Source organism: Sciurus carolinensis, chromosome 16 (assembly GCF_902686445.1).
Source record: "Sciurus carolinensis chromosome 16, mSciCar1.2, whole genome shotgun sequence".
Taxonomy (NCBI): domain Eukaryota; kingdom Metazoa; phylum Chordata; class Mammalia; order Rodentia; family Sciuridae; genus Sciurus; species Sciurus carolinensis.
In genome coordinates this window covers 52,561,812-52,585,839 of record NC_062228.1, presented here as the reverse complement: position 1 = coordinate 52,585,839, position 24,028 = coordinate 52,561,812, and the positions used below count along the sequence as shown (strand labels likewise).

Here is a 24,028-nt window from a genome sequence, read left to right as displayed (position 1 = left end):
AAAATCTATAACAACTTTATGACAAAATCTGCATTTGCAAAAGATCCATAAAAACAGCAGGACAGAATCACCCTCAATGGCTTTTACTTTTCCTTGTCAGAAAAAAAAAAGTGTATGCATCTCTAGAACCATAAATGATGTTTAAATAGGCATTCATAAAATGGCAAAGAGGATTTCACGGGAAGGTTGTATTTTTTTTTTTTTTTTTTTTTTTTTTTTTTTTACAACCATTGGCATTGTGGCCATCAGTAGGTCACAAGTAAAACTTCTCTAGCTAAAAAGCAAAATGGAATACACAGTTTTAAATGTGTTAGGTTCTGTTGCCTGCGTTTTGCAGAACTCGTTTTTTTCAAAGCATGACTCTGTTTCTTCTAAGATTTTGGGAGTATACCACACTACTAATTTAACCTTTCCTTGGGCTGCTTTTGGCAGTTCTACAGCTTTTCCGTGATGTTCTCCTTCACCGCTCACTCCACGAGCAGAAAGGAGTTGATCCTCGTTTGAGGCCCCGTGCCCATCAGTCATTCCACCTGGAATTGTTGGAGATAAATGGATTGGAGAGTGTTGTTCTTTGCCTCCCTTAATATTGAACCCAGACCCGCTTCTGTTTTGGGTGGCTGGACCACTTGAGAACGAGAACGTCCTTCTCTGGCAGCCAAGGCAGTGACAGTAGCCTTGGCTGTTGCCTTAGCTCTCACTTCAGGACGGCTTCTGTGTCCCCAGTCCCACAGACATTTCATACACCTGCCGACAGCATCGCAGAGCTCGCTCCGAGGAGTCTTTGTAAAGCCGGAAGTTTCTGTGGAGGCCCCTCTCCACTCCTTTGTAGTATGTCCATCAATTCAGTTGTTCCGCAAATGTCCCTCACTAAGCATATGGTTCTCCCAGCACCGCCTTCTTCTCCCTTAGCAATACAGAACTCACCCCCGGCCTTCTTATTTTTCACTTTGAGAAAGGCTCTTGCTAAGTTGTGGAGACGGGCCTTGAACTTCTGAGCCTTCTGTCTCAGCCTCCCAAACAGCTGAGATTACAGGCATGCACCACTGCGCCAGGCAAAAGAAAAAAAAAAAAAAAAAAATTATGCAACACATATAGTGTTTGTAAGGAAATGCCAGTCAGAGATTTGATCTAAAATACTTTAAAAACAAAAAAGTGATCGATGAGCCCAATGTGGCAAAATCTTGATAAGTGCTGGCTTTGAGATGTGTGCAGTTGTGTATCATGTTCCTGTTCTCAATCCTTTTGTGTTATTTTTAGAGGTTTCCTGTAACAGGGGATTTGCTGCTCAGAAGGAAAGTGTTAAGCACACACTTCCTGTGGCTCCACTTGTTAGAGTTGTCTGGACACCATGGAGTTATTTTCCATCTCTGCCTATACCCAGCCCCTCTTCCTGGGTGGTTATGAACTCGTGTGGTTTAAAGGGATTTGTAGAAAAGATCCACTCATGTTAAACATGTGAAGAGAATGAAGCAGAAGTAGCCAGTGTCAAGCCTGAATTTGAACTACTAACATTTGGAAGGGCTGGGGATTTAGCTCAGTGGTACAGTGCTTGCCTAGAATGTGTGAGGCCCTGGGTTCGATGCCCAGCACCACAAGGAAAAAAAGTTCAAGGAAAAACCCTTTTCCATACTTTTCCCTGTTAAAACCTTTTTCTTCCAGTTTCTTACCAGTACAGCTCCTTTCGTCATCAGAAACGACACTGCCTGTTCCTTACGTGGCCTCCTCTGCGCCTGGAATGCCTGGGGGGTAGATATCTTGGAATCATCAGTTCATGCTAGAGAGTGCAATCCGAGGTCCAGTGGAACACCGGCATGAAGACGTGACCTGGCGGAACCGTGTTTGGATCCCATGCTCCTCAAGGCGATGTCCAGTGCAGCAAACCCAAGTGCCTTTTACCATTTTTTTTTGTTGTTGTTCACACACCTCACTAAAATATGTTTATTTTATTTTATTTTATTTTGGTACTGGGAATTGAACCCAGGGGCACTCGACTATTAAGCCACATCCCCAGCTCTTTTTTGTATTTTATTTTGAGACAGGGTCTCGTTAAGTTGCTGAGGCTGGCTTTGAACCTGCACTCCTCCTGTCCAGTCTCCCGAGCTGCTGAGATTACAGGTGCGCCCCACTGCACCCAGTTAAAATGTGTTATTATTTTTTTCATATTGAAACCTTTACTTTTTCTCCTAAATTGCTATATTTTCTTTTTATTCCCATATCCTTTTTTTTTCTTTTTTCTTTGCCTAGGAAAACAAATATGAAAAGAAAAAGGTGAAGCACTAATGGTGCTAGAAAAGTAACTGTGAATTTACTTAACCAAAAGAAATACAGCAGCCCCTACCCCCTTCTCCAAGGGTTTGCTTTCTGCTGGAATTGTGTCCCCTGACAACTGTGGATGTAAGGAACACTAAGAACGTACCCCAAGGCCCCCAGCATTACAGAAGAGCTGTGCGGGGCACAGGGGTTAGGAATAGGAGCCCCATGAGCCGGTCAGTAGCATCTGCTTACATGTGTTTCCCGGCCCAGGAGCTCTGAATCCATCTTTTGTTCTCCCATTCTTCAAATCAAGATGCAGAAAAGGGAAGCATGTTGCCATTATGCGAAAAATATCGAGTTTACTCTTTTTGTTTTTAAATAACCATCAGATTTGGTAGTGAACAGTTGTTACAAAATCATTTGTGAGACACTGTCACTGTTCCTGATCTTGGCTGGGAAGCACTACTTTAGAGGTACAGAGATCATACGACTCTGAGAAGTTCCTATGTACAATGGTAGAAATATTTAAAACATGCTAGGAAAGAGAAGGGGATATTCCAATTTAGGGTGTGTGTTTTTGTGGTTGTTTGTGGTGTGGGGATCAAACCCATGGCCTGGCACTTGCTAAGTAAGCACTCTGCCACTGAGCCCTGATACACCCAATGATGGGGTGTATTTTGGAATAAAAGCTCCAAAATACTATTGGCTCAGTCGGTTAGACCATTTGTTTGGGGACAGTTTTGGAAATATAACTTTGTGCCGTACATGTACCCTGAGAGTCTGGGAAGAAATTCATCCTGAGGAACATTCAGACTAGGTGTTTTAGTCAGTTTTTTCACTGCTGTGACTAAAGGACCCAACCAGAACAACTGTAGAGGAGGAAAGGTTTATTTAGGGGCTACGGTTTCAGAGATCTTGGTCCATAGACAGCAGGCTTCATACCTCGGGGTTAGAGGTGAGGCAGAACATCATGGCGGAAGAGTGTGGTAGAGAGAGCCAGCTCACCTGGTGATCAGGGAACAGAGACTCCACTCTTGAGATACAAAATATATACCCCATAGTCCCACCCCCAATCAACCACTTCCTCCAGCCAAACCCGACCTGCCTCCAGTTACCATTGTAGTTACCTCTAGTTAATCCCACCAGGGAATCAATCCACTGATTAGGTTAAGACTCTCAACCCAATCACTTCTCTGAATCTTCCTGCATTGTCTCACATGTGAGCTTTTGGGGACACCTCACATCCAAACCATAATACTAGGGCTCAAGAGCAGTGGACATGGATGTTCATTGCTGCCTACTTGCAAGACTTCAGATGATTAACAGGATAAGATTAGAAATTGGAGGAAAGAAGAAAAAAATCGGGCCTTTCAAAGTTCTTACCCTTGCTCTCAAACTCTTTAACTCTGTTCTTCTAGTGGACACTTATATCATAGTCGAGCTGTACTTTCAAAAAATATTATACTATGTACAGGAAGCAGTGACATTCAAGATGTACTGTGCTCTTCACTGAAGAGGTGGTGCTGATACCACAGGTTACCTTGACGAGTCCTGCTTCCTCAGATATTGCAGTATAACACCAGAGAAGCACGCTGAGGCGAGTGTAAAGTAGAAAAGAGCTTTATTTTTAAAAAGTAGAACAGACTTCTCCCTGGTGGAAGAACGGGACCCAAAGGCAGAACTTTTTAGATGAGCAAATCTTGCCCCTTTTATAGATTTTATTCTCCTGTTCCTTCCCCCTTATCTCCCTCCCACCGATGATGTGACTAGGCCAAGGAGATGCAGCTGAGATGGCAAAAAGGTGAGAAGCAGATGGGAAGGGGGAGGGCCAAGTGGAGTGACTGAGGCAGGTAGGGGCCCAGGGGCATTAATTAGCAACTCCTTGCCTGCAGCCTTTGGAAAAGGATGGTAAGGGCAGGTAAATTTGGTAATTCAATGGGCTGCAGAGGTCTTTGACTTTCCATTCTCCCAGGGATGGTCTTCACTTTCTTGATTTGACCCGATTCCCTATCCTACACTAACTGCCTGTTCTCAATTCTGGCTTCAGTGCTACTGAATAGTGCCAGAATAAATCTATCATGGAGGATTCTGGCCAAAGGGTGAGACTTCACCTCACCTGTCCTCTAAATCTAGCTTGTAGAACCACAGGAGAGGTGAGGGCAATGTTAATTGACAGCAAAGGAAACCTTCTATAAAATCCAGAATATGAACCACCTTACCTGACAGCTTCCCTGATGACTCTCAGTAGATGAAAGGTGTGAATTCAAAATGGATAGAGAGGACTACAGCGTGAAAGAGACTCAAGAGACAAAGCTATTAAATGTGTGGAATGGATATTTTGAGATGATTAGAAATTTTGATTATTTTTTGGCTGTGAGACAATATTAAAGAATTATTAATTTTCTTCAGTGTGATAGTCATATTTAAGTTACAAGATCTGTGAACTTTTGAAGTCTATATGGACATATTAGGGGGGAAAATACAGTGTTATGATTTTTAAAGTTACAAAAACAAAAAGGAAGAAAACCAAAATTGATAGATCATGGAAAAGTGGCACATATTGACAATTGTTGGATCTGGGGGATGAGGGGTGACATTATAGAATATTTCACTCTTCTGTATATGTTTGAAATGTTTTGTTAAAAAATGTATGAAAAATTTAGTTATTGTCCAGAAGAAAAGCTAACAGCAGAACATGTTTTTATTTGCTGGTAGATTGCAATCCTCACCAAATCCCCCAAAGGAAAAACCCTTGTCCCACTCCTTTCCATATTCCTAAGACACTGTTGTTTTTATGCTATCAAGAAGAGGCAGGGCTTGGGAGATAGCTCAGTTGGTAGAGTGCTTGCCTTGCAAGCACAAGGCCCTGGGTTCGATCCCCAGCACCCACAAAAAAAAAAAAAAAAAAAAAAAGAAGAGGGTATGCACAGGTGATGTAATACTTGAACAAAATGATTTCACAGTTTTATATATTTATCTCTTTTCATATAATTCCTTGACATCCACACTGTTCCTTTCACTGGCCTGGTGACCTACAGCTTATGAGGAGAAATTCAAGTCAAGGAACATCTGAATGCTTTTGCTGATTCTGCTTTATAACTTAAAAGTTTGGGGGGCTGGGGTTGTGGCTCAGTGGTGGAGCGCTTGCCTAGCATGTGTGAGGCCTTGGGTTCAATCCTCAGCACCACATAAAAATGAATAAATAAAGGTGTTATGTTCATCTACAACTTAAAATTAAAAAATAAAGCTTGAGTTGCTTTTTTCAGAGTATTCATGTATTTGGAATGAATAACTAATGCCAGGTAATACTGTCAAGAGTTCTAGATGTATGGAGTGTGGTGGCGCAGGCCTGTAATCCCAGCCAGTCAGGAGGCTGAGGCAGGAGGATCACATGCTCAAAGTCAGCTTCAGCAACTTAGCGAGGCCCTAAGCAACTTGGCAAGACCCTGTCTCTAAATAAAATATAAAAAGGGCTGAGGATGTGGCTCAGTGGGTAAGAGTCCCTGAGTTCAATCCCCAGGACCAAAAAAGAGTTCTGGATGCATTCGATACATACTGAATTAAGTAGAAAATCCAGTCAAAGTTGGTTTGCGTTTTCAAGGTCTAACCCACACATAGCTTCCCTTTTAGAGCCTGTTCCTCATTTTCTTTCCACTTTTCAAGCTGTGTGCTTCACTACCAAAGGAATTTTCTTGACATCTGAATTTTTGTCATACTCGAAAGGAAAAAAATAAAAGAAAGAGTAAGCTCAGGCAAAGCAGGATGACAATTCAAACTGAACCTAAATATGCAAATAAAAAGGAAAAGGCTGCTGAGAAGCGTTACCTGAAGAGGATCTGGAAACGGCACTCGCAGGTTTGAAACACCTAGGTTCCCGGAGCAACAGCCAGAAACCCGCATTTTGGGAGGCACGTGTGACATGCAGTCCAAGCTCTGAGCGTGGCAGCTACCTCCTGCCCTTGGAAAGCAATGACCTTGGCAGTTCTTCCCAGGGATCCTGGGACCTGAAGTCCACACATTCCCCACAAGAGTGCGGGCTGTGACTTATCTCATGGGGAATTCTGTGAGTGTCATCCAAGAATTGCCAGTAGTTACAGTCACTTCTGCTTCAAAGTAGTAGTATCAATTCTTTACATATCCTTCCAAAAAATAGAAGAGGGAAACACTTCCATCTCTTAAGGTTAATATTACTCTGATACTAAATCCTCTCAAATAAATCACAAAGATATACAAATAACTAATAAGGACCTGAAAAGATGTTCAACACAGTCATCAGAGAAATGTAAACTAAAACCACAATAAGATAACACGTCATACCCACTAGGATGACTAGAATAAAAGGCAAATAATGACAAGTTTTAACAAGAATGTGAAGAAATCATACCCCTAATACACTTTTAGTGATAATGTAAAATGGACAGCTGCATCGGAAACAGACTGGCAGGTCCTTAAATGATTAAACATAGAGTCACCATATGACCCAGAAGTTTCACTCCTAGATACATAACCAAGAGAAGTTAAAAAAAACAAAAGACCCACACAAACACCTGTATTTAGCAGTACTGTTCAAAATAGCCAAAAGGTAGAAACCAAAATATCCATCAACCGATGAATAGGTAAACAAAATATGGTATATCTATATAATAGAATATTATTCAGCCACGAAAAGTCATGAAGCAGTAATACAGGACATAACACAGATAAATCCTAAAAACATACTAAGTGAAAAGAAGCAAGTCACAAAAGATCCCATTTCATATCATTCTCTCCATATGAAATATCCAGAACAGGGAAATTTCAAGAGACAGAAAGTAGATCAGTGGTTGTTTAAGAATGGGGGGGGGATTTAATATTAATGGGCCTGGAGTTCCTTTTTGAGGTGATAAAATATTCTAAAATCAACTCTAGTTATGATTGTACATATCTGTGAATACATCAAAACTCAATGAATTGCATACTTTAAATGGATGAAAGGTATATGTGGATTATATCCAATAAAGTTGATTTTAAAAAAGATCAGCCAGATTTTTAAAAATTTGTTTTAATTAGTTATACATGACAGCAGAAAACACTTTGACACATCATATATAATGGAGTATAATTCCTCAGTCTTCTGGTTATACATGATGTAGAATCCCACCAGTTGTATGGTTATATATATATACACAGGGTAATAATGTCCGATTCATTCTACTTCTCCTCCTATCCCCATATTCCCTCCCTCCCTTCAATCCCCTCTACTTAATCTAAAGTAACTCTATTCTTCCCTAAAATTGTGAATTAACATATCAGAGAAAACATTTGGCTTTTGGTATTTTGGGATTGGCTTATTTCACGTAGCATGATATTCTCCAGCTCCACCCATTTACCAGTAAAAGCTATCATCTCATTCTTCTTTAAGGCTAATATTCCATCGTATACATATACCACATTTTTTAATCCACTCATCTGTTGAAGGACACCTAGGTTGGTTCCATAGTTTAGCTATTGTGAATTGAGCTGCTATAAACATTGGTGTGGCTGCGTCACTGTAGCATGCTGCTTTTAAGTCCTTCAGGGCAATACACCAAGGAGTGGGATCACTGGGTCAAATGGTTCTATTCCAAGTTCTCTGAGGAATCTCCACACTACTTTCCATAATGGTTGCACCAATTTGCATTCCCGCCAGCAATGTATGAGTGTACCTTTTTCCCCACTACCTTGCCAACACTTATTATTGCTTGTATTCTTGATTACTGCCATTCTGACTACAGTGAGATGAAATCTTAGTTTTGATTTGCATTTCTCTAATTGCTAAAGATGAGAATATTTTTTCATATGTTTGTTGATCAATTGTACTTCTTCTATGAAGTATCTGTTCAGTTCCTTAGCCCATTTATTGATTGTTTGTTGGTTTTTGAGTTCTTTATATATCCTAGAGAGTAATGCTCTGTCTGAGGTGCATATAGTAAAGATTTTCTCCCATTCTGTAGGCTCTCTCTTTACATTATTGTTTCCTTTGCTGAGAAGAAGTTTTCAGTTTGAACCATCCCATTTATTGATTCTTGATTTTACTTATCATGCTTCAGGAGTCTTGTTAAAGAAGTCAGGTCCTAAGCTCATATGATGAAGATCTGGGCCTACTTTTTCTTGTATTAGGCACAGGATCTCTGTTCTAGTACCTAAGTCTTTAATTCACTTTGAATTGAGTTTCATGCATCACCTGCTAGATTTTTATTCCAAATTACTACTGGAAGTATACAAAACTTTTATTTCATTCCTGAATTTTTAAGATTTTCTCCCAAAAAAGCTTATTATGAGATTTGATCCTCATTAATATATTAATCATGATTATTTAAGACACTTCCTTTTGCAGGGGTTGTCAAATAAGTAATGATATGATCTAATTTCTAAAAATGGTTACCTTCTTTTAAACCATTGAGCAGTTTCACATAATGGCTGTTATGTATTTTACTTTCACTCTTCATTGAGAGTATTTGCCCAACATTTGAGATTTTCTAATTAAAAAAAAAATTCAGGTTTCAAGATGCTAAGTGCTAGGTCAAGGAATCCATCAGACAAATCCAGAATGCAAGGAATCCTACTTGACAGATTACTTCAGCAGGCCAAGGTCTTGCAAAAGAGGAAGGGGGGCTGTTTTACATTACAAGAAATTCAAGACACCGCAAGCAAATATAATTACTGTATTAGCATAAAGGAAATATATATATATATATATATATATATATATAGATATTTCCTGTCTGGAAGAAAAGTGGGTACTTAAACCTTTTCTTTTTACTTTTCTGGATTGAGTCATTACCTCATTCACTATTCTTTTTGAGTCACTGTGTTCTCCACAACTTATAGTATTTATGACAGATATCAAGAGCAGGGTGAAAAGAGTTGATAATAGATACTCAAAGAAAAATTTCAAGATTTAATAAAGGATTTATCCCTTAAATCACTTTATTAATTACTTTGTATAAATAACATTGCTATAAATTATTAAGGGATCTATCACTTTGTATGGATTCCATTTGCCTTATGAAGTATATTTTCTAATGTGCAGTTAAGGCCTTTTCAAAGAAAACGTGGGAAACACTTGCTGCTTTTGCTTTAGGGCCTCATCAACAGTTGCACCTGGGGTACTGTTTTGTTTTGATTCTTAGCATCTACATTCCCTTGAGAACCTTGGAAGGCACACCCTATGGTAGGTGGTAGTAGCAGAACGGTCCCTATTCTAGATGCATCAAAGCTCCAGAACTTAAAAAGGGGGTCCAAAGTAAGATTGACGTCCTGTTTTCCTTCAAGTCAGCTCCCAGTGCGTCAGCCCAATTTTCTTCCATGATTTCCTACTTTTCGCTCACAAAGAACGTCACTTTCCTCTTTATGACCTTGTTCTTTCTTCTTGAATGCATTTCAAGTCTGTTCATGATTCTCTTGGAATACGTAGTAGTCAGGTAGGTAGAGTTTGCTTTGGCTGAATCTGAAAGGAAAAACGTTCAAGGAAAAAAAGAGGTGGAGTGGGGACAAACGAGCCCGACCAGAGTTCCAGAATGGATTCGGACCGACCATCCAAAGAGTAGACCCACGATCCGAAAGTGTAGACCGGGGATCCAAGAGCAGACCGAGGACCCAAAAGAACGGCCAACGCGCTGGAGCGGCTGCCTCGAGGGACTCCGGGAGTCCTAGTCCCCACGATCCACACGGTCGCACACCTGCTCTGGGAAAGGCGTTAATTCATCGCCTGCCGGAGGGAAACAGCAGTAGATAGCGAGCACAGCAGACCGTCTCCGCGTTTGGGAGAGTCTGGCTCCAGGAAAGCGGAGCCGGAGAATTGGATTCGGACATGCACCCACCCCACGGTCTCTGCAGCGGCCGGCACTTCCGGCCAGGGGAGGCGACAGGTGTCCTGGGGATTCTGGGAAGTGTAGTCCGGGAACCTGAGCCGTGGGATAGCTTCCGCCGCGGCCGGCTGAGGCCGCGTCCCGGCTCCCGTCGGGAATTCTGGGAAGCGTAGTCCGGTCGGGTTCTGCCGGCAGAGTCGCTTCCCGCCCCAGGTATGCGCGGCTGCGGCCTTCGCTGCTCTCGGAAAGGTGAGCCCTCCCCTCGGCACATCCCCTCCCGGCGTCCGCGCGCAGCTCTCTGCGTTGCGCTGCGGGCCAGTAGCAACCTGGCGGTCGACCTGGGGGAAGAGTCCGCCCGCGGCGAAGGGCGGGGTTGGTTCTCTCCGCCCGAGCCTTCTTGAGTGCCGGGCGGTTGGCGCATCCCGCGCGCCGGGCCCGCGCAGGGTCGTGCGCCCTGGGGGTCGCGGGTGTCCTGGGTTCTGCACGCCCCCAGCCCCTTGCCTGGCCGCAGTCAGCGCTGCCACCTCCCAGCGATGTACTTGGCGAGTACGTAATCTCTGCCGCTGTTCCCTCTTCTTTTAAAACGGCTTACGACTTCCTAAGAGTGATGTTAAGAGTTAAAGACTCAGAACGGAGCCCGGCACGTGCTAGAAGACAGATCGTTTGCTATCACAGTTCCCGGAAAGCTCCAGGGATCCGAGGAAAGGGTCAGAGCTCCAGTCACCCTGGCCCCTCTCCGATCCCTGAGGATCCCCCACCCACCCCGACTCCTGGCTGTTGTCTGGGATGTCCACTGGAACTCACGGGGGGTTTCTGATGAAATCTGATTTCTCCCAGCCTCCTTTCCATCCCCAGCCTAGACCTGACAAAGGCTGAGGGAAAAGTAGGGAATGATCCTTTGACGCCTGGCAAAGTCCCCCCTGAGTGATAGAAATTCAGCATCCTTCCTTCTCCCGTCTTCTCTCTTATGGGAGAAGGTATTTCCGATGGCAAATTCTGCTACAGATCAGCACTATATTTGTTGAATAGATGCAGAAAGGAATGGGAGAGCACTTGGGGTATCAGTTATAAAGATAGTATGTAAACATTTAAGTGCTAAATATCATTCTAAGAGGTTTTATCTGAATCAACACACTTAGTCCTCACAGTCCTTTGTGGGGGTGGGGGACTGCCATTAATTTTAAAGATGAGGAAATGGAAAACACAGCTTACCTGGTAATTCTGTTCCTAGCTAGGAAGAGGACTGAGCTGGGATTTGAATTTAGATAGTTTCAATCCTTTGCCTAAGTTTTTCATGTAATTTCCTATCAGATTGAGAAGGCGCATTTGGATTTTTCTAGAGGGTCACAAAAGCTCTGTTAATGAGCTCTGACTTTTGATATTTTTTTTAGTTATTTGTAATTTTATTGTATTCAAAATCTGTACAGTTCATATTCTGATTTTAGAAACACTGTAGTTTGCCTTTTTGAGAATTCTATATAAATGAACTAATACTGTGTATACTAATACTGTGAGACTGGATTCTTTCAGCAAATGACCTTTGACATGTATCCAAGTTATTCTGTGTATGAATATTTTTGTTCATTGCTGTATTTTGTGGATATCCACAGTCTATCCTTTCACCTGTTCATAGGTATTTTTATTCAGTTTTAAGCACGTACGAGTAGAGATGCTATACACATTAATGTACAGGTTTCTGTGCTTATTTCTTGAAGGTATGTATATTTAGGAGTGGAGTTACTGGGTCATTTAACGTGTGTATTTAACTTCATAAGAAGCTACCAAACTTCTTCAGAGTATCTTTACTCTTGCATTCCCATTAGTAAGGTATGAAAGTTCTAGTTATTCTACATATTCACCAACACTTAATATTGTCTTTTTAAATCTTAACCATTCTAATAGTTGTAATTGTATTTTTGATTTTAATTGCATTGTGACTTTCTCTGATGGTTAATGATCAGCAGATCTAGCTTTTCCTTATCACCATTTTTATATCTTCTTTGCTAAAGTGTGTGTCATATATTCTGTCCATTTTCAATTGGGTTGTGTTTTCTTTACATATGAATGACCAGCTATACAACACAGTTTGTTTGGTTTATTTTTGTTCTTTCTTTTGTTAGATTGATCTGTATGTGTGTCCCTTCAACGTTATCAAGCTATTTTAATTATTGTAGCTAGATAGTAGGTCTCAAAACTGGATAGTTTGATTCCTCAAAAATTTCCCTGAAAATTGTTTTAGCTCTTCTGGTTTCTTTGCCTTTTTGTATACATTTTATAAATAGCTTTCCTATATCTCCAAAAATTCATCTGGGATTTTAATTGGTGCTGAATTAAATCTCTAAATTTTTATATCAGCATTTCATGTTTTTCCACGTACAGAGCCTGTGCATGTTTTGTTTAGACTTATTCCTAAGTATATCATGAATTCTTTTGGAGTTACTATAAGTTGTATTGTTCTTAAATTTTGATTTTCAGTAGCACATTGTTAGTGTAAGAAACATAATTTTTGTGTCTACTTTGTATTCTTAGACTTTGCTAAATACACAGGTTTGCTTTTTTTTTTTTTTTTTTTTTTGTAAATTCCTTGGAATCTTCCACTAGACATTCATGTTGTATCTGAAGAGGATCAGTTTTTTTCATGCTTTCTAATCTGTATGCACTGACTGATTTTCAATAGTGTTGATGAGTAGGCATGGTGTGAATGAACATCGCTGTCTTGATATAGGAAAGGCATTTTTAGAAGTTTCCTTATACTTTTTTTTTTTTTTGGGTGCTGGGATCGAACCCAGGGCCTTGTGCTTGCGAGGCAAGCACTCTACCGACTGAGCTATCTCCCCAGCCCCCTTATACTTTTAATTTGTGAAAGTTTTGTCACAAATGAATGTTGTATTATGTCAAGTGCTTTTTCTGCATTAACTGATAACATTTTTCTTCTTCCTTAGACTGTTCGATTAGGTTGATGAATTTCCAAACATTGAAGGAGCTTTTCATTTCTGGGATAAATCCACCTGTAAGTGGCATATTATTCTTTTTATATGTTTGATTTGATTTATTAATATTTGTTGAGGACTTTACAATTATGTTCTTTTTTGTACTGTGTAATTCTGGAATCATAGAATGAGTTGGGGAGTGTTTCCTCCTCTTCTATTTTCCAGAAGAGATTATGTAGAATTAGTGATATTTCTTTTAAAAATGTGTGGTAGAATTTAGCAGTGAAACTCTTTGGCTTAGATATTGTATGTTTGAAAGGTTTTTGACACTAAATTCAGTTTTATTCTTCATGTTATTTCATCTTACACATGTTTTGGTAGTTTGTACTTTTCAAGAAATTGGCCCATTTCATCTAAATTTGAATTTGTACCCATAGAATTGTTCACAGTATTCCCACTGTATTTCTTTAATGTCTCCTGGGTCTAGTTGCTACCCACTTTTTTGTTCCTGATATTGGTAATTTTGTTATCGTTTTTTTTGCCAACCTTGTGATAAATGTATCAGTGTTACTGATTGTAAAAAACAGATAACTTTTATTTTCTTTGATTTCTCTATTATATCTATTTTATTTCATCTATTTATACTCATTCCTTCATTACTTTTTTCATGTATTTGGGTTTATTTTGCTGTTTTTTTCCTTTGGTATCTTAAGATGGACCTCATATGTTTCTTTTAAGAAGTTGAACAAATCCCAAACAGGGCAACTCAAGGCAGTCCAGATTCAGACTCATCATGATCAGACTGCTGGAAACTGAAGACAGAAAGAACCTTGTAGTCACCAAAGAAAAACTATACTTTATCTTTATGCCTTAGTCGTCATGTGTTCCATGTATGCACTTTGAGAACCCATCAATATGTTCATTTTTACTTCCAAGAGTAAAACATATTTTAACAAACTCAAGAATAATCTCTCATGTTTTTGCAGATATTTACCACTCTGTTGCTCCCCATCCCTCCCTGATGATCCACGGGTCTTTCTGCTCTCGTTTCCCTTCTGTGTGAAGCATTTCCTGTAGTAGTCCTTGTACAGTAAGATGGCTAGCTGTGAGTTCTCTTAGTTCATCTGAGGCTATCTTCATTTCCTTCATTCCTGGATGACATTTTCCTGTTCTGTGTCCTAAGTGTACAGTTCCACATGGACGGGTCTTTTCTTTCACCACTTGAAAGTTCTGTGCCACTTCCTTCTGGTCTCTGGTTTCTGTTGAGAAGTCTGGGTTCATTCAAATCGTTGCACCCCATTGGCAATGCTTGTCTTTCTCCGACTGCTTTCCAGCAGCACTGTCACCTGGAAGCCCCATACAAAAGCAGATCCTTGGGTCAGTCCCAAACTGACTGACTTGGAATTTTGAGGGGTGGAACCAAGGCTCTTCATGTTTACAGGAGCCCCAAGTGATGCTACGCTTAAGTCTGAAAGGAACCTGAAGAACAGCTTCATTTGATTTTTAAACATTGACATTTACAAACAGAATTCATTATTTTTAGCGTACAGTTCTTTGAGTTTTGATGATTATGTCATCATGTGGACATCAGGACATCACCACCACAGTCAAGATACTGAGCCATTCCCTTACCCAAAACATTCCCTCTTTTTGTACCTTTTTGTAGTCAAATTCTTCCCTCACTCTTAGCCCCAGGAAACCACTGATTTTCTCCAACCCTATCGCCTTTCCCATGTCACATAAATGAAACCAATGAAATATGTAACATTTTGAGTGTGAGTTTGAAATTTCATGAAATCCACTTTATCATTTTTTCTTTTAAGGGTTGTGTTTCTGGTCGTGTACGTGAGAACGATTTGCCTAACCCAGGGTCATATAGATTTTCTCCTATATATCTTTCTAAGTGTTACAGTTTTAGATTTTACATTTAGGTCTGTGATTCCTTTTGAGTTGATTTTTGCATAAGATGTGAAGTATGGGCCAAGGTTTACCTTTTTTCTCTTTTCTTTCTTTTTCCTTTCTCCTTTTTGTCTATTCTCCTCCCTCCCTTCTTCCTCACTCCTCCTGGTCCTTCCTTTCTGCTTTCCTTTTTTCCTTCTTGTACATGAACCTTCAGTTGTTCCAACACCTTTTGTTGAAATGACTTTCCTTTGTGTGTTGAATTGCTTTTGCAGCTGTGTCAAGTCAGCTGACCTTGGTCTTATTCTGGGCACTCTCTTTGGTTTACTTACTTGGGCATCTATTCATTTGCAGATGTCCCATGGTCTTGGTTATTGTTACTTTATATCAGATCTTGGAGTCAGTGTTAATCTGTCGAATTTGTTCTTTCCAACAGTTTGGACTATTCTAGTTGCTTTGCTTTCCTATAGAAATTTTAAAATCAGCTTATCCTTATGTACAAAAAATCCTGCTGAGATTTTAATTGGAACTTCATTGAATGTATGGGTTTGTTGTATAGGTTTGAAGTGAACTGATACTTTAGCAATACTGAATTTTTAAGCCCAAGAACACATTGTTTCTGCATTTAGATTCTCTTTGATTTCTCACATCAATATTTTGTGTTTGTGTCTTTTAATGAATTAATTCATTTCATCTACTACATTGAATTCTTGAATGTGAAGTTTTTCTTTTAACATCTGTGAGTCCAAGGATAAGGAATCCTTCTTTTTTCCTTCCCTTCTTCCCTCTTAATTTTTGGGTGGGGGAGTGTTGGAATCGAACTTGGGCCGTGCATCTAATGAGCATACGTTCTATTGCTGAGCTCGAACCTAACCCTGTTCTTTCATTCTTCATTTTGGTAATTTGTGTCTTTTCTCTTTTATCCTTTGTCAGTATGGCTAGAAGTTTAATTTTTATTTATTTTTTTTCTCGAAGAACTCCATGTGGGTTTAATTGATTTTGTCTGGAGGTCAGCAGAATTTTTCTTCAAAGGCTGAGGTTGTAAATATTTTAGATTTTCCAGTCAATTGGCAAAATCAGTGATTTTAAGTATTTATATAATGAGAGAAATCTTTTACTGACAAAATTTAAAGTAAAGGAATTGAGTCTAATATGTAATATAGATGCACTAACTGGAACAATGGGATTCTTTATGGAGGGATAACATTTCACTTAATTGAAGTTCATTAATATTATTAAAATTACTGCAATGTATATCTGTTGATGCTGATATGTAATGAGATTTTGTTTTTGGAAATGGCTTTTTAAGACAAATAGATACTACCAAATACTTTTATCAGTCCACAAATGATTTTAGTTGAAAGATGTGATATGCTGAGTTATTGCCCCAAAAGCCCACAATCTAATTCTCAGAGCTGTGAATGTTACTATACATGGTAAAAGATATTTGCAGATGTGATTGAGCTATGGCCCTTGGATTCGGTAGATTATCCTAGATATCTGAGTGGACTCAGTGTAACCATAAGGGTCCTTATAAGAGAAAAGCACAAGGATCAAAGTTAGGCGAAGGTGATGTGGTAATGAAGCAGAGATTGGAGTGATGTGGCCATAAGCCAAGGAATTCCAGCTGCCTCTGGAAGATGGAGGTGGCACAGGAATGGATTCTCAGAAGGAATAGTCCTGCCGACACCTTGAAAATCAGTAACTGATTTTGGACTTCTGACATCCAAAATTAAAAAGAATAAAGTGTATTGTTTTAAACCACCAAGTTCTAGAAATCTGTGCGACTCAGCCTTTTTCTGTTTCAACAACACATTTTGACCACTATCAATTTTAACGCATTTTAGCAGATTATACTGCTGTGGGTTATATTGGATTAATATATTTTCAACTTTGAAAAATTTTCACCTGTAGTTTTCTGTGAAGACTATTCCTAGAGGCTAATTATTGAGTTACTTCAAAGTTGGCATTGATTCCTTGAATAAACAGCTGAGCAATATCAGTAACATGGCATCATAGAAACCAAATGTAATTTATTGAAATTATTTCCCTTGTATTTTAAGGGACTATACTGTTGTTCTCTTTGTCCATAATTTAGAGTATTGTTCTTGCCTGAAGTCTAATAACTTTAAGCAAATTTATTTTCTCTAGACACAGTTGCTTTCCTGCTATGGTCAGACATGATTTGATAAGCTCATCAGTGGTAAGTTATTTTTCTTGCTTGAGTTAAAAATACATGCTGCATATATGAATAGCCAAATCTTAACCTTGGTTGTAGCTTTATTTTCATCACTTGTTTTTGTGAAGAAAGTCTGCTCTGATGACATTTCAGTTTGAATTTTCTAATTTTTCTGAGCATTGCTTTAGTGTGAATTGAGAATATTTGTGATGGGTGCTTATTCTGACAGTGTTGACATGTGTTCTTTTAACATAGCTATGTTGTCAGTGCCTAATAAGCAAAAGGCTTTGCCATCAAATTCAGTAACAAAATATTTCACCTCTATTGTCCCTAACAAAGTCTGTTTTTCTGTTCCTTTCTTTTTTTGGTGGGGGCAGTGGCGGGTACTGGGGATTGAACCCAGGGCCACTTAACCCTGAGCCACATCCCCAGCCCTCTTTGTATTTTATTTAGAGACAGGGTCTCACTGAGTTGCTTAGAATCTCACTTTTGCTGAGACTGGCTTTGAACTCATGAACCTCCTGCCTCAGATTCAGGAGCCATTGGGTTACAGGCATGCACCACCACACCTGGCTCTTTTCTTATTTTGATGTGAAATACACGGTGATGAAAATACACGGTGATTTAAAAATTAAAATATTGTGCTACAGAAATAGGTGCAACCTGAAATGTTGTTTAGTTAGCAACACTCAACCCGCCTGACCAGCTCGTGCTGGGTCCGCATGGTTTGCACTGTGCTTAGCAGCAGCAGAGACATGCGAGTGGCACTTGTGGCCTCTGCTGCAGTCACAGCTCTGCTGCTGTGATTCAGAAGCAACCTGAAGCGGTTCATGAGCACCGGAATTTGAATGCTGCATATTTACCCCATCATGAAATAATATTCTTTTGATTTTTCTCCAGACATTTAAAAGTGTAAACACCATTGTTACCTCACAGCTTGTGCAAAAACAAGCAGTTGGCTGGGTTGGGTCCATGGGCCATATTTTGTCAACTCTGATTTTGTCTAGTGTCTGTGTTTCCAATTACATTGATTTCTGTTTTATGGTTAACATATCCTTTTCTGCGGTTTGCTTTGGGATTAATTTACCCTTTGATTTAAGATCTCTCTTCTAATTTATGCACCACTGGTACACAGCTTTATGACATGTTTTAGCTGCATTTTGAATATCACATCTTGGTTTTGATTCCATTCAAAATATGCTCTAATTTCTTTGTGACTAATTTCATTGGTTGCTTCAAAATATGCTGTTTCATTTCCAAATCCTTGGACATTATCCAGATATCTTTTTGGTGTTGATTTCTAGTTTAATTTTATTACATTCAGAGAAAATACTTAGAACGATTAGATTCTCATAAAATTAAGATTCATTTCATGAAAAATGCAATATCTGAAGTATCAAATTTATTTGAGGTGCTCAGTGGCAGCCTGGAGATGACAGAAGAAAGAATCAATAACCTTGAAGATAGATAATACTGTGATCTGAGTAGCAAAGGAAAAATACTGAAAAATTAGCAGAGCCTTATGAATTTGTGGAATATATCCAAAGCTTAATATTCATGTCATTGGAGTCTCAGAGAAGGGAGAAATAAATAATTTGTATAGAAAGACTGGCCAAAAACTGCCCAGATTTGGTGAGTGATTTAAATGTACAGATTCAAGAAGCTCAGTGAATACCAATAAAATAACATTAAATCACTTTTGGATACATCAGAATTAAACTTCTGACAAAGATAAACAAAGATTGTTGTGTACAGTTAGTGAAAATGACATGTTGTATCTGGTAGAACAATGACTTAGATGTCTGCGGGTTCTCATGGGGAAGTATGGAGACCAGAAAATGTTGAACAGCATCTTCAACATGCTTTAAGAAAGGAGTTGTTAATGTATGAATTCTGAAAGGAGTTGTTTTTATTGCAAAGAAAGTTTCTTTTAGGAATGAAGGGGAAAAAATGTCACACCGTGCTGAAAGGAGGGCTAAAGGAAGTTCCTTAGGCTGAATGATACCAAATGGAAGCCGAGAAATTCAGAAATGAAGAAAGAGCACCAGAAATAGTAAGGACTTTTGTTTTGTAAATATGAAGTACTGTTTGTTGCATCTTTGTGTCTTAAAAAATATATGACTGTTTAAAGTAAAAAATTCTAACTTTCTTGGCTAGCGTTTTTATTGCCTATAGAAGAGAGTACACAGGACCAAACATAAAGCGGAGGGTGGAGGGAACGCTTTGACCGCAGGGCTTCTGCATTTTGACACCAAAGACCCTGTGAAGAAGTGGATATGTGCACTGCCAACATGGAACAGCCTCTAGGGGATAAGAAACAGAAACAGGAGGTCCAGCCAAAAGCTAAGAGCTAAATGAAAATGAGTTAAATGTAAAAAAAATTTAAATAATGCAAAAGAAGACAGAAAAGGAGTAACAGGGGAACAAAATTAGGGAGGACAAACAGTAGAAAAATAATAAAATGGTAAATAGAAATCCAGCCATGACATAATCACATGAGGTGCTAATGGACTGAATACACATCAATTAAAAGAGATCATAGATTAGGTAAAAAGCAAGAATCAAGTGATGCTGTCTAAAAGAACCCCATTTTAGCTCTAAGGACAGAGACAGGTTAATAATTCTTAAAAAATGTTAAAGGGTTTGCCATAGAGACTGTATTCAAGTCAGACAAAGGAGACTTCAGGCCAGGACGGTTGCCAGGGCTGGCAAGGGACACAACACCAGGGGCCTGTTACACCGTGTAGATGCAACAGTCCTGCTTGTGTAATCACTAAGCAACAGTTATGTGAAGAAAACCAAATAGAACTGAAAGAAGAGAAATCTGCAATTAGATGTGAAGATCTCAGTATGCTTTCTAATGATCAGTTGAACAAGTAGACTGAAAACCAGTAAGGATACAGAATCTGGACTAATACCAATGTGACCTCATTGACATTTCATCAGAAAACAACAGGATGCCCGCTGTTTTCCTGTGCCTCAAGTGGATCATTTCTGTTGACCTGAGCCGACTGATGTTTCTGCTGCTTTGTTCTGTCTCCCACTCAGCTGCAATTTCTAGGTAGTAGGGACTGTGTCAGAGTGCTTAATGACAAGCACAGGGATTGGCAGAGAGGAATTATTTGTTACATGCTTGTGGTGCAGCTTTTCAACACAGCAGGAAATGGACCTTCAACACAGATCATGTTCAGGTTTTCTGAAAAGGAATGTGAGAGGAATAAACTATTTAAACTCTGCCTTTTATCTCTATCCAGTTTTGGTGGGATGTGGAAGCCACCATCTTTTCAGAATGTTCAAAGGGTGATGTCCGCTTATTGGTAATTACTGACCTAAGATAAATAGACTAAGGAACAAATGAAGGCTAACATGTGGTCTCTGTGTTTCTTCCACAGTGACAATAATGAGGATGGTACTAACAATAGCGAACTTTTATTGGGTGTTTTTATAAACCACACCAACTTCCTAATGCTTTGATGCATTCAGCTCATTTAGTCCTCTTAAGAATTCTACTTCTATCTACATTTTACAGATAAAGCAGTAGCGGCATTGAGAGGTTAATTTACTTGCAGAAGTTAACTCTGCCTGTTAGTGGCGAGTCAGGGCTGAGTCAGCAGCTTGGTTCTGTAGCCTCGGCTGTTGGCCAGCCCTGTGCCTTCGTAGGCTGGCAAGGTGGGCTGGCACAGTAAACAGGCCACAGCCAAACCTGCTTCAAGGTGTCCTGGAGCAGGGCACATGGAAACTGAGGGGTTTGAGGCTCCGGAGGCTCAAACTGGGGTGGGCATATTATCACCCTTGGTTTCTTTCTGTATGTCCCTTCTTTCCCAGCTAAGAATGGATTTTACACTTAAAGGTTTAAAAAAGAATAAGCAGTATTCAACAGAAGATAGCACGTGACCCACAAAGTTGAAAATTTTCACTCTCCCTTCACACACACACACACACACACACACACACACACAGTCTGCTGACAGCGCAAGAACAAGGGGAGGACGGAAGGAACTGCATGTACACAGTTCTGGAGACTTATTTGCAAGATCATGTGATTTTCAGGGGCCAGAGGTTACAGGGAGAGGGTTTGGGGAGCACAGCAGAAGGCCATGGAGGTTCCTCTGTGTGGCTTGCTGAGAATCAAGACTTCATCCTCAAGGCGTTTGGCATACAGGCACGTGTTTTAACCAAGAACATAATCAGACTTTAACGAGAACATTCGGTAGGACAAGCACTGTTTTAATTTTACTTATTTTAAAAGAATTGCCTTTTATTTATGGTTTTGGTGGTGCTGGGAACAGACACTCGGGACCCTCTCATATACCTGGCAAGCACACTACTGCTGAACTACACTCCTGTCCTGCTTTTATTTTTAGTTCTCAGAATCTCCCGGGTGTTTCAGTGAGCCCCGACTTGAGTGATGAGGTAGTCTGAGTGCGGAAGCCTTCTCCGTGCTAAGCAAGTGGCTCGCAAAGGCATCTGTGGCACCGGCAGCTGCAGTTTTCTCGGTGACAGCTCTGGAGCTTCTTACAGCAGAGCTGGAGAGAGCTGGTGAAGGCGGGCCTGGGTCCCGACTCTGCTCTGTCCCTTGTGCTCCTCTGGCAGTCCTTCAGGGGCCACCGGGCCCAGTGGCTCATGGCGTGGGCCCAGCTTGCACACTGCCACCATACATCTCTCAGTCTGCAAACGTGGCCACCTGCAGGAATTTCATAAGAGCTCTTTCTTCCACAGATGCTGACCTTCTTGAACCAGGACGGGGGTCTGGGCATTGACATTATTTTCATGAACGCACCACTGATGCCAGTGACCTGGCGGCTTGAGAGTCAGTGTCCATAGAAATTGAGAACATAGACTCTGGGCTAATATCCTGGCCTCTTCTGTTGGCTCAGTGGAGCAAGTGACTAAAACTCTTGATGCCTCAGTATTTTCCACTGAGAAGGGAGTTACAAGTGTCCCCACCTCTTGGGTGGCATGAGGATTCATGGGGAGTTTACTGTAAAGCACATGGCCTTGGCTTTTGACTTTTCGCCACTTTCCGATTCCCCTTTTGCCCCAGGTGCCTCCAATTCCTTGTTCCAGTACTCCTGACGAGTCCCTCTCTTGAGGGCAGGTGTAACTCAGTCATCCTCCAGGGCTAGATCAGGCCTCCTTTTTTCCACCGAGCCTGTCCATCCCTTTGCCTCCTGGAAGTCTAGGTTTGAGTGCCCCTTCCATGTTCTCAGAGGACACTGTACAACCTGTTGTTGATCTAGGAGCTCTATCCTTTTCAAAGGTAAATACTGGACACGGAAAAGAAAACCAATTCTTTCACTGCTGGTTACGCAGCCAAATTAATACTTGTCCTGGGTAGTCGTGCGTGCATTCTGTGGACTCTACAGCAGTGGCTGTGCGGGCAGGAACGTGGAAGGAGGCAGGACCCTACTGAAGCAGCCCCGCCCCAGGTGGTACTGACAGGCTCTACCTTACACAGTTCATGACTTGCTTATATTATTTTTTTTTCTCTTCTACAGATGGCCTGAAGTTGCCAGAGAATAGTAAAAAAGTAACAGATCTTGGGGAAAAATCCAGGAAATTAGACTTCTGGTGTCTAAATTCACAAGCGATAAGCTGCTTTGCATAAATGAGCACACTTCTCCCCACAAACAGCCCTGCCAGTTAGGCGTTCTGATCAACAGTCAAATTGAGGCAGAGAGTCACATTTTTTTTTGTTGTTGTTGTCAACTTCAGAAGTATCACAGCAAATCACAGGTTTCATATTAATTTTTTGGTTGTTCCAATGAGAGAAGAGGAATATACATTGAGCCATCTCTGACTTTTCTAGGAAGGATATTTACCAGCCACTGTACATTTTATAAGGGCAGTCTCATTTCTAACCGGATGGCATTACTGGGGCAACAAATAAAATAAGAAGCCAGAGTTAGACATGCCAGGAATGAAGGGTGACTTTCCCTGGACAGAACAATAATCTCTGCATCAATTCTTACAGAATTTGTTTGCAAAGGCAGTTTATGATGCAAAAATGGTGTCTACTTCTCTAGCTGCCAGGAAATAGAGAATCTTGGTATATAGTTAGAATAGCTTACCGCTACTCACATGGGTAATCCTAACCACCCTTAGAATGTTGGCACTATAACCATTGCGGTTTTGCAGATGACAGAATTAATCATGAGGAAGGTCAGGAAACAAGTGTGGCTACTCAGCACCTGGTTTTGAACACAGGTATTTTGTCCCCAGAGCACCCTTTCACCGAACATTTCACTGCTTCTCCTTGTCTCCGTTTCCCAGGATCAGAATGAACACCCTGTGAGACCAAGGTGTGAGGGCTGCTGGGTAAAACTGTACAGAGACTGTGCCCGGATAGGGTGGGGACTGCCCACCGCTTACCAGATGTGTGTGGCCGCCTCTGCTGAGGAAGGAGAACTTTTTCTGATTTGCACAGGATATGTTTCCCTTTCTCTTCAGGGCTGCTTTCATATTATCCTGTTCTGCCTTCTCAGGTCTCTGCCTTTCCCTAGAAAAAGGAGGAGAAAATGACCAAATGCCAGGTGAGTTGGTTTTCATTTCCGTCACTGGACATGTGACCCTCAATTCTCAGGAGCAGACCCTTCTTAGCCAAAATTAAAAAAAACAACAGGCATGTAGTACCATTTCTGTGTCAGGCTCTTGTTTTGTCTTTTTGAAAACTTTCTGTTTTTAATTTGATTTATTATCATATCTGTTTTACAAATAATAGTGTAAAAGAGAATAGAAATTAAAATTTCCCACATATTATTACCCTGCTTACAAATCTCCTGTTTTTTCCCTGGTCATTTAAAAAATATGCTTTCCTAATTACCCTTGCAATAATAGATAGAATTTTGAGTAGTCTTTTCTTCTTAATAGCAGAAAAAAATTCCACTTAAAATAATAGTGGGGACTGGGACTGTAGCTCAGTGGAGCACTTGCCTGCA

General features: G+C 40.4%; 1 protein-coding gene and 1 pseudogene across 5 annotated transcripts in view; one reads left to right on the top strand and one right to left on the bottom strand.

Annotated features, from left to right (window-relative positions):
* Nucleotides 1–245: 245 nt before the first annotated feature.
* LOC124966136 (protein lin-7 homolog C-like) lies at nt 246–10,503 on the bottom strand (annotated as a pseudogene).
* Nucleotides 10,244–24,028, top strand: part of LOC124966618 (zinc finger protein 112-like) — a 34,732-nt gene continuing 20,947 nt past the window's right edge. For 3 of the 5 annotated variants that reach the window (XM_047528066.1, XM_047528064.1, XM_047528068.1), the window contains exons 1-5: nt 10,244–10,331; nt 13,025–13,092; nt 17,063–17,114; nt 19,025–19,143; nt 23,576–23,623. In XM_047528066.1, coding sequence (XP_047384022.1) covers nt 23,609–23,623 — 15 coding nt within the window. In that variant the 5' untranslated portion in view covers nt 10,244–10,331; nt 13,025–13,092; nt 17,063–17,114; nt 19,025–19,143; nt 23,576–23,608. Of the gene's footprint in view, nt 10,332–10,502; nt 10,629–13,024; nt 13,093–17,062; nt 17,115–19,010; nt 19,144–23,575; nt 23,624–24,028 lie in introns of those variants that run through there. The other 2 variants (XM_047528067.1, XM_047528065.1) reach the window with 2 other exon arrangements.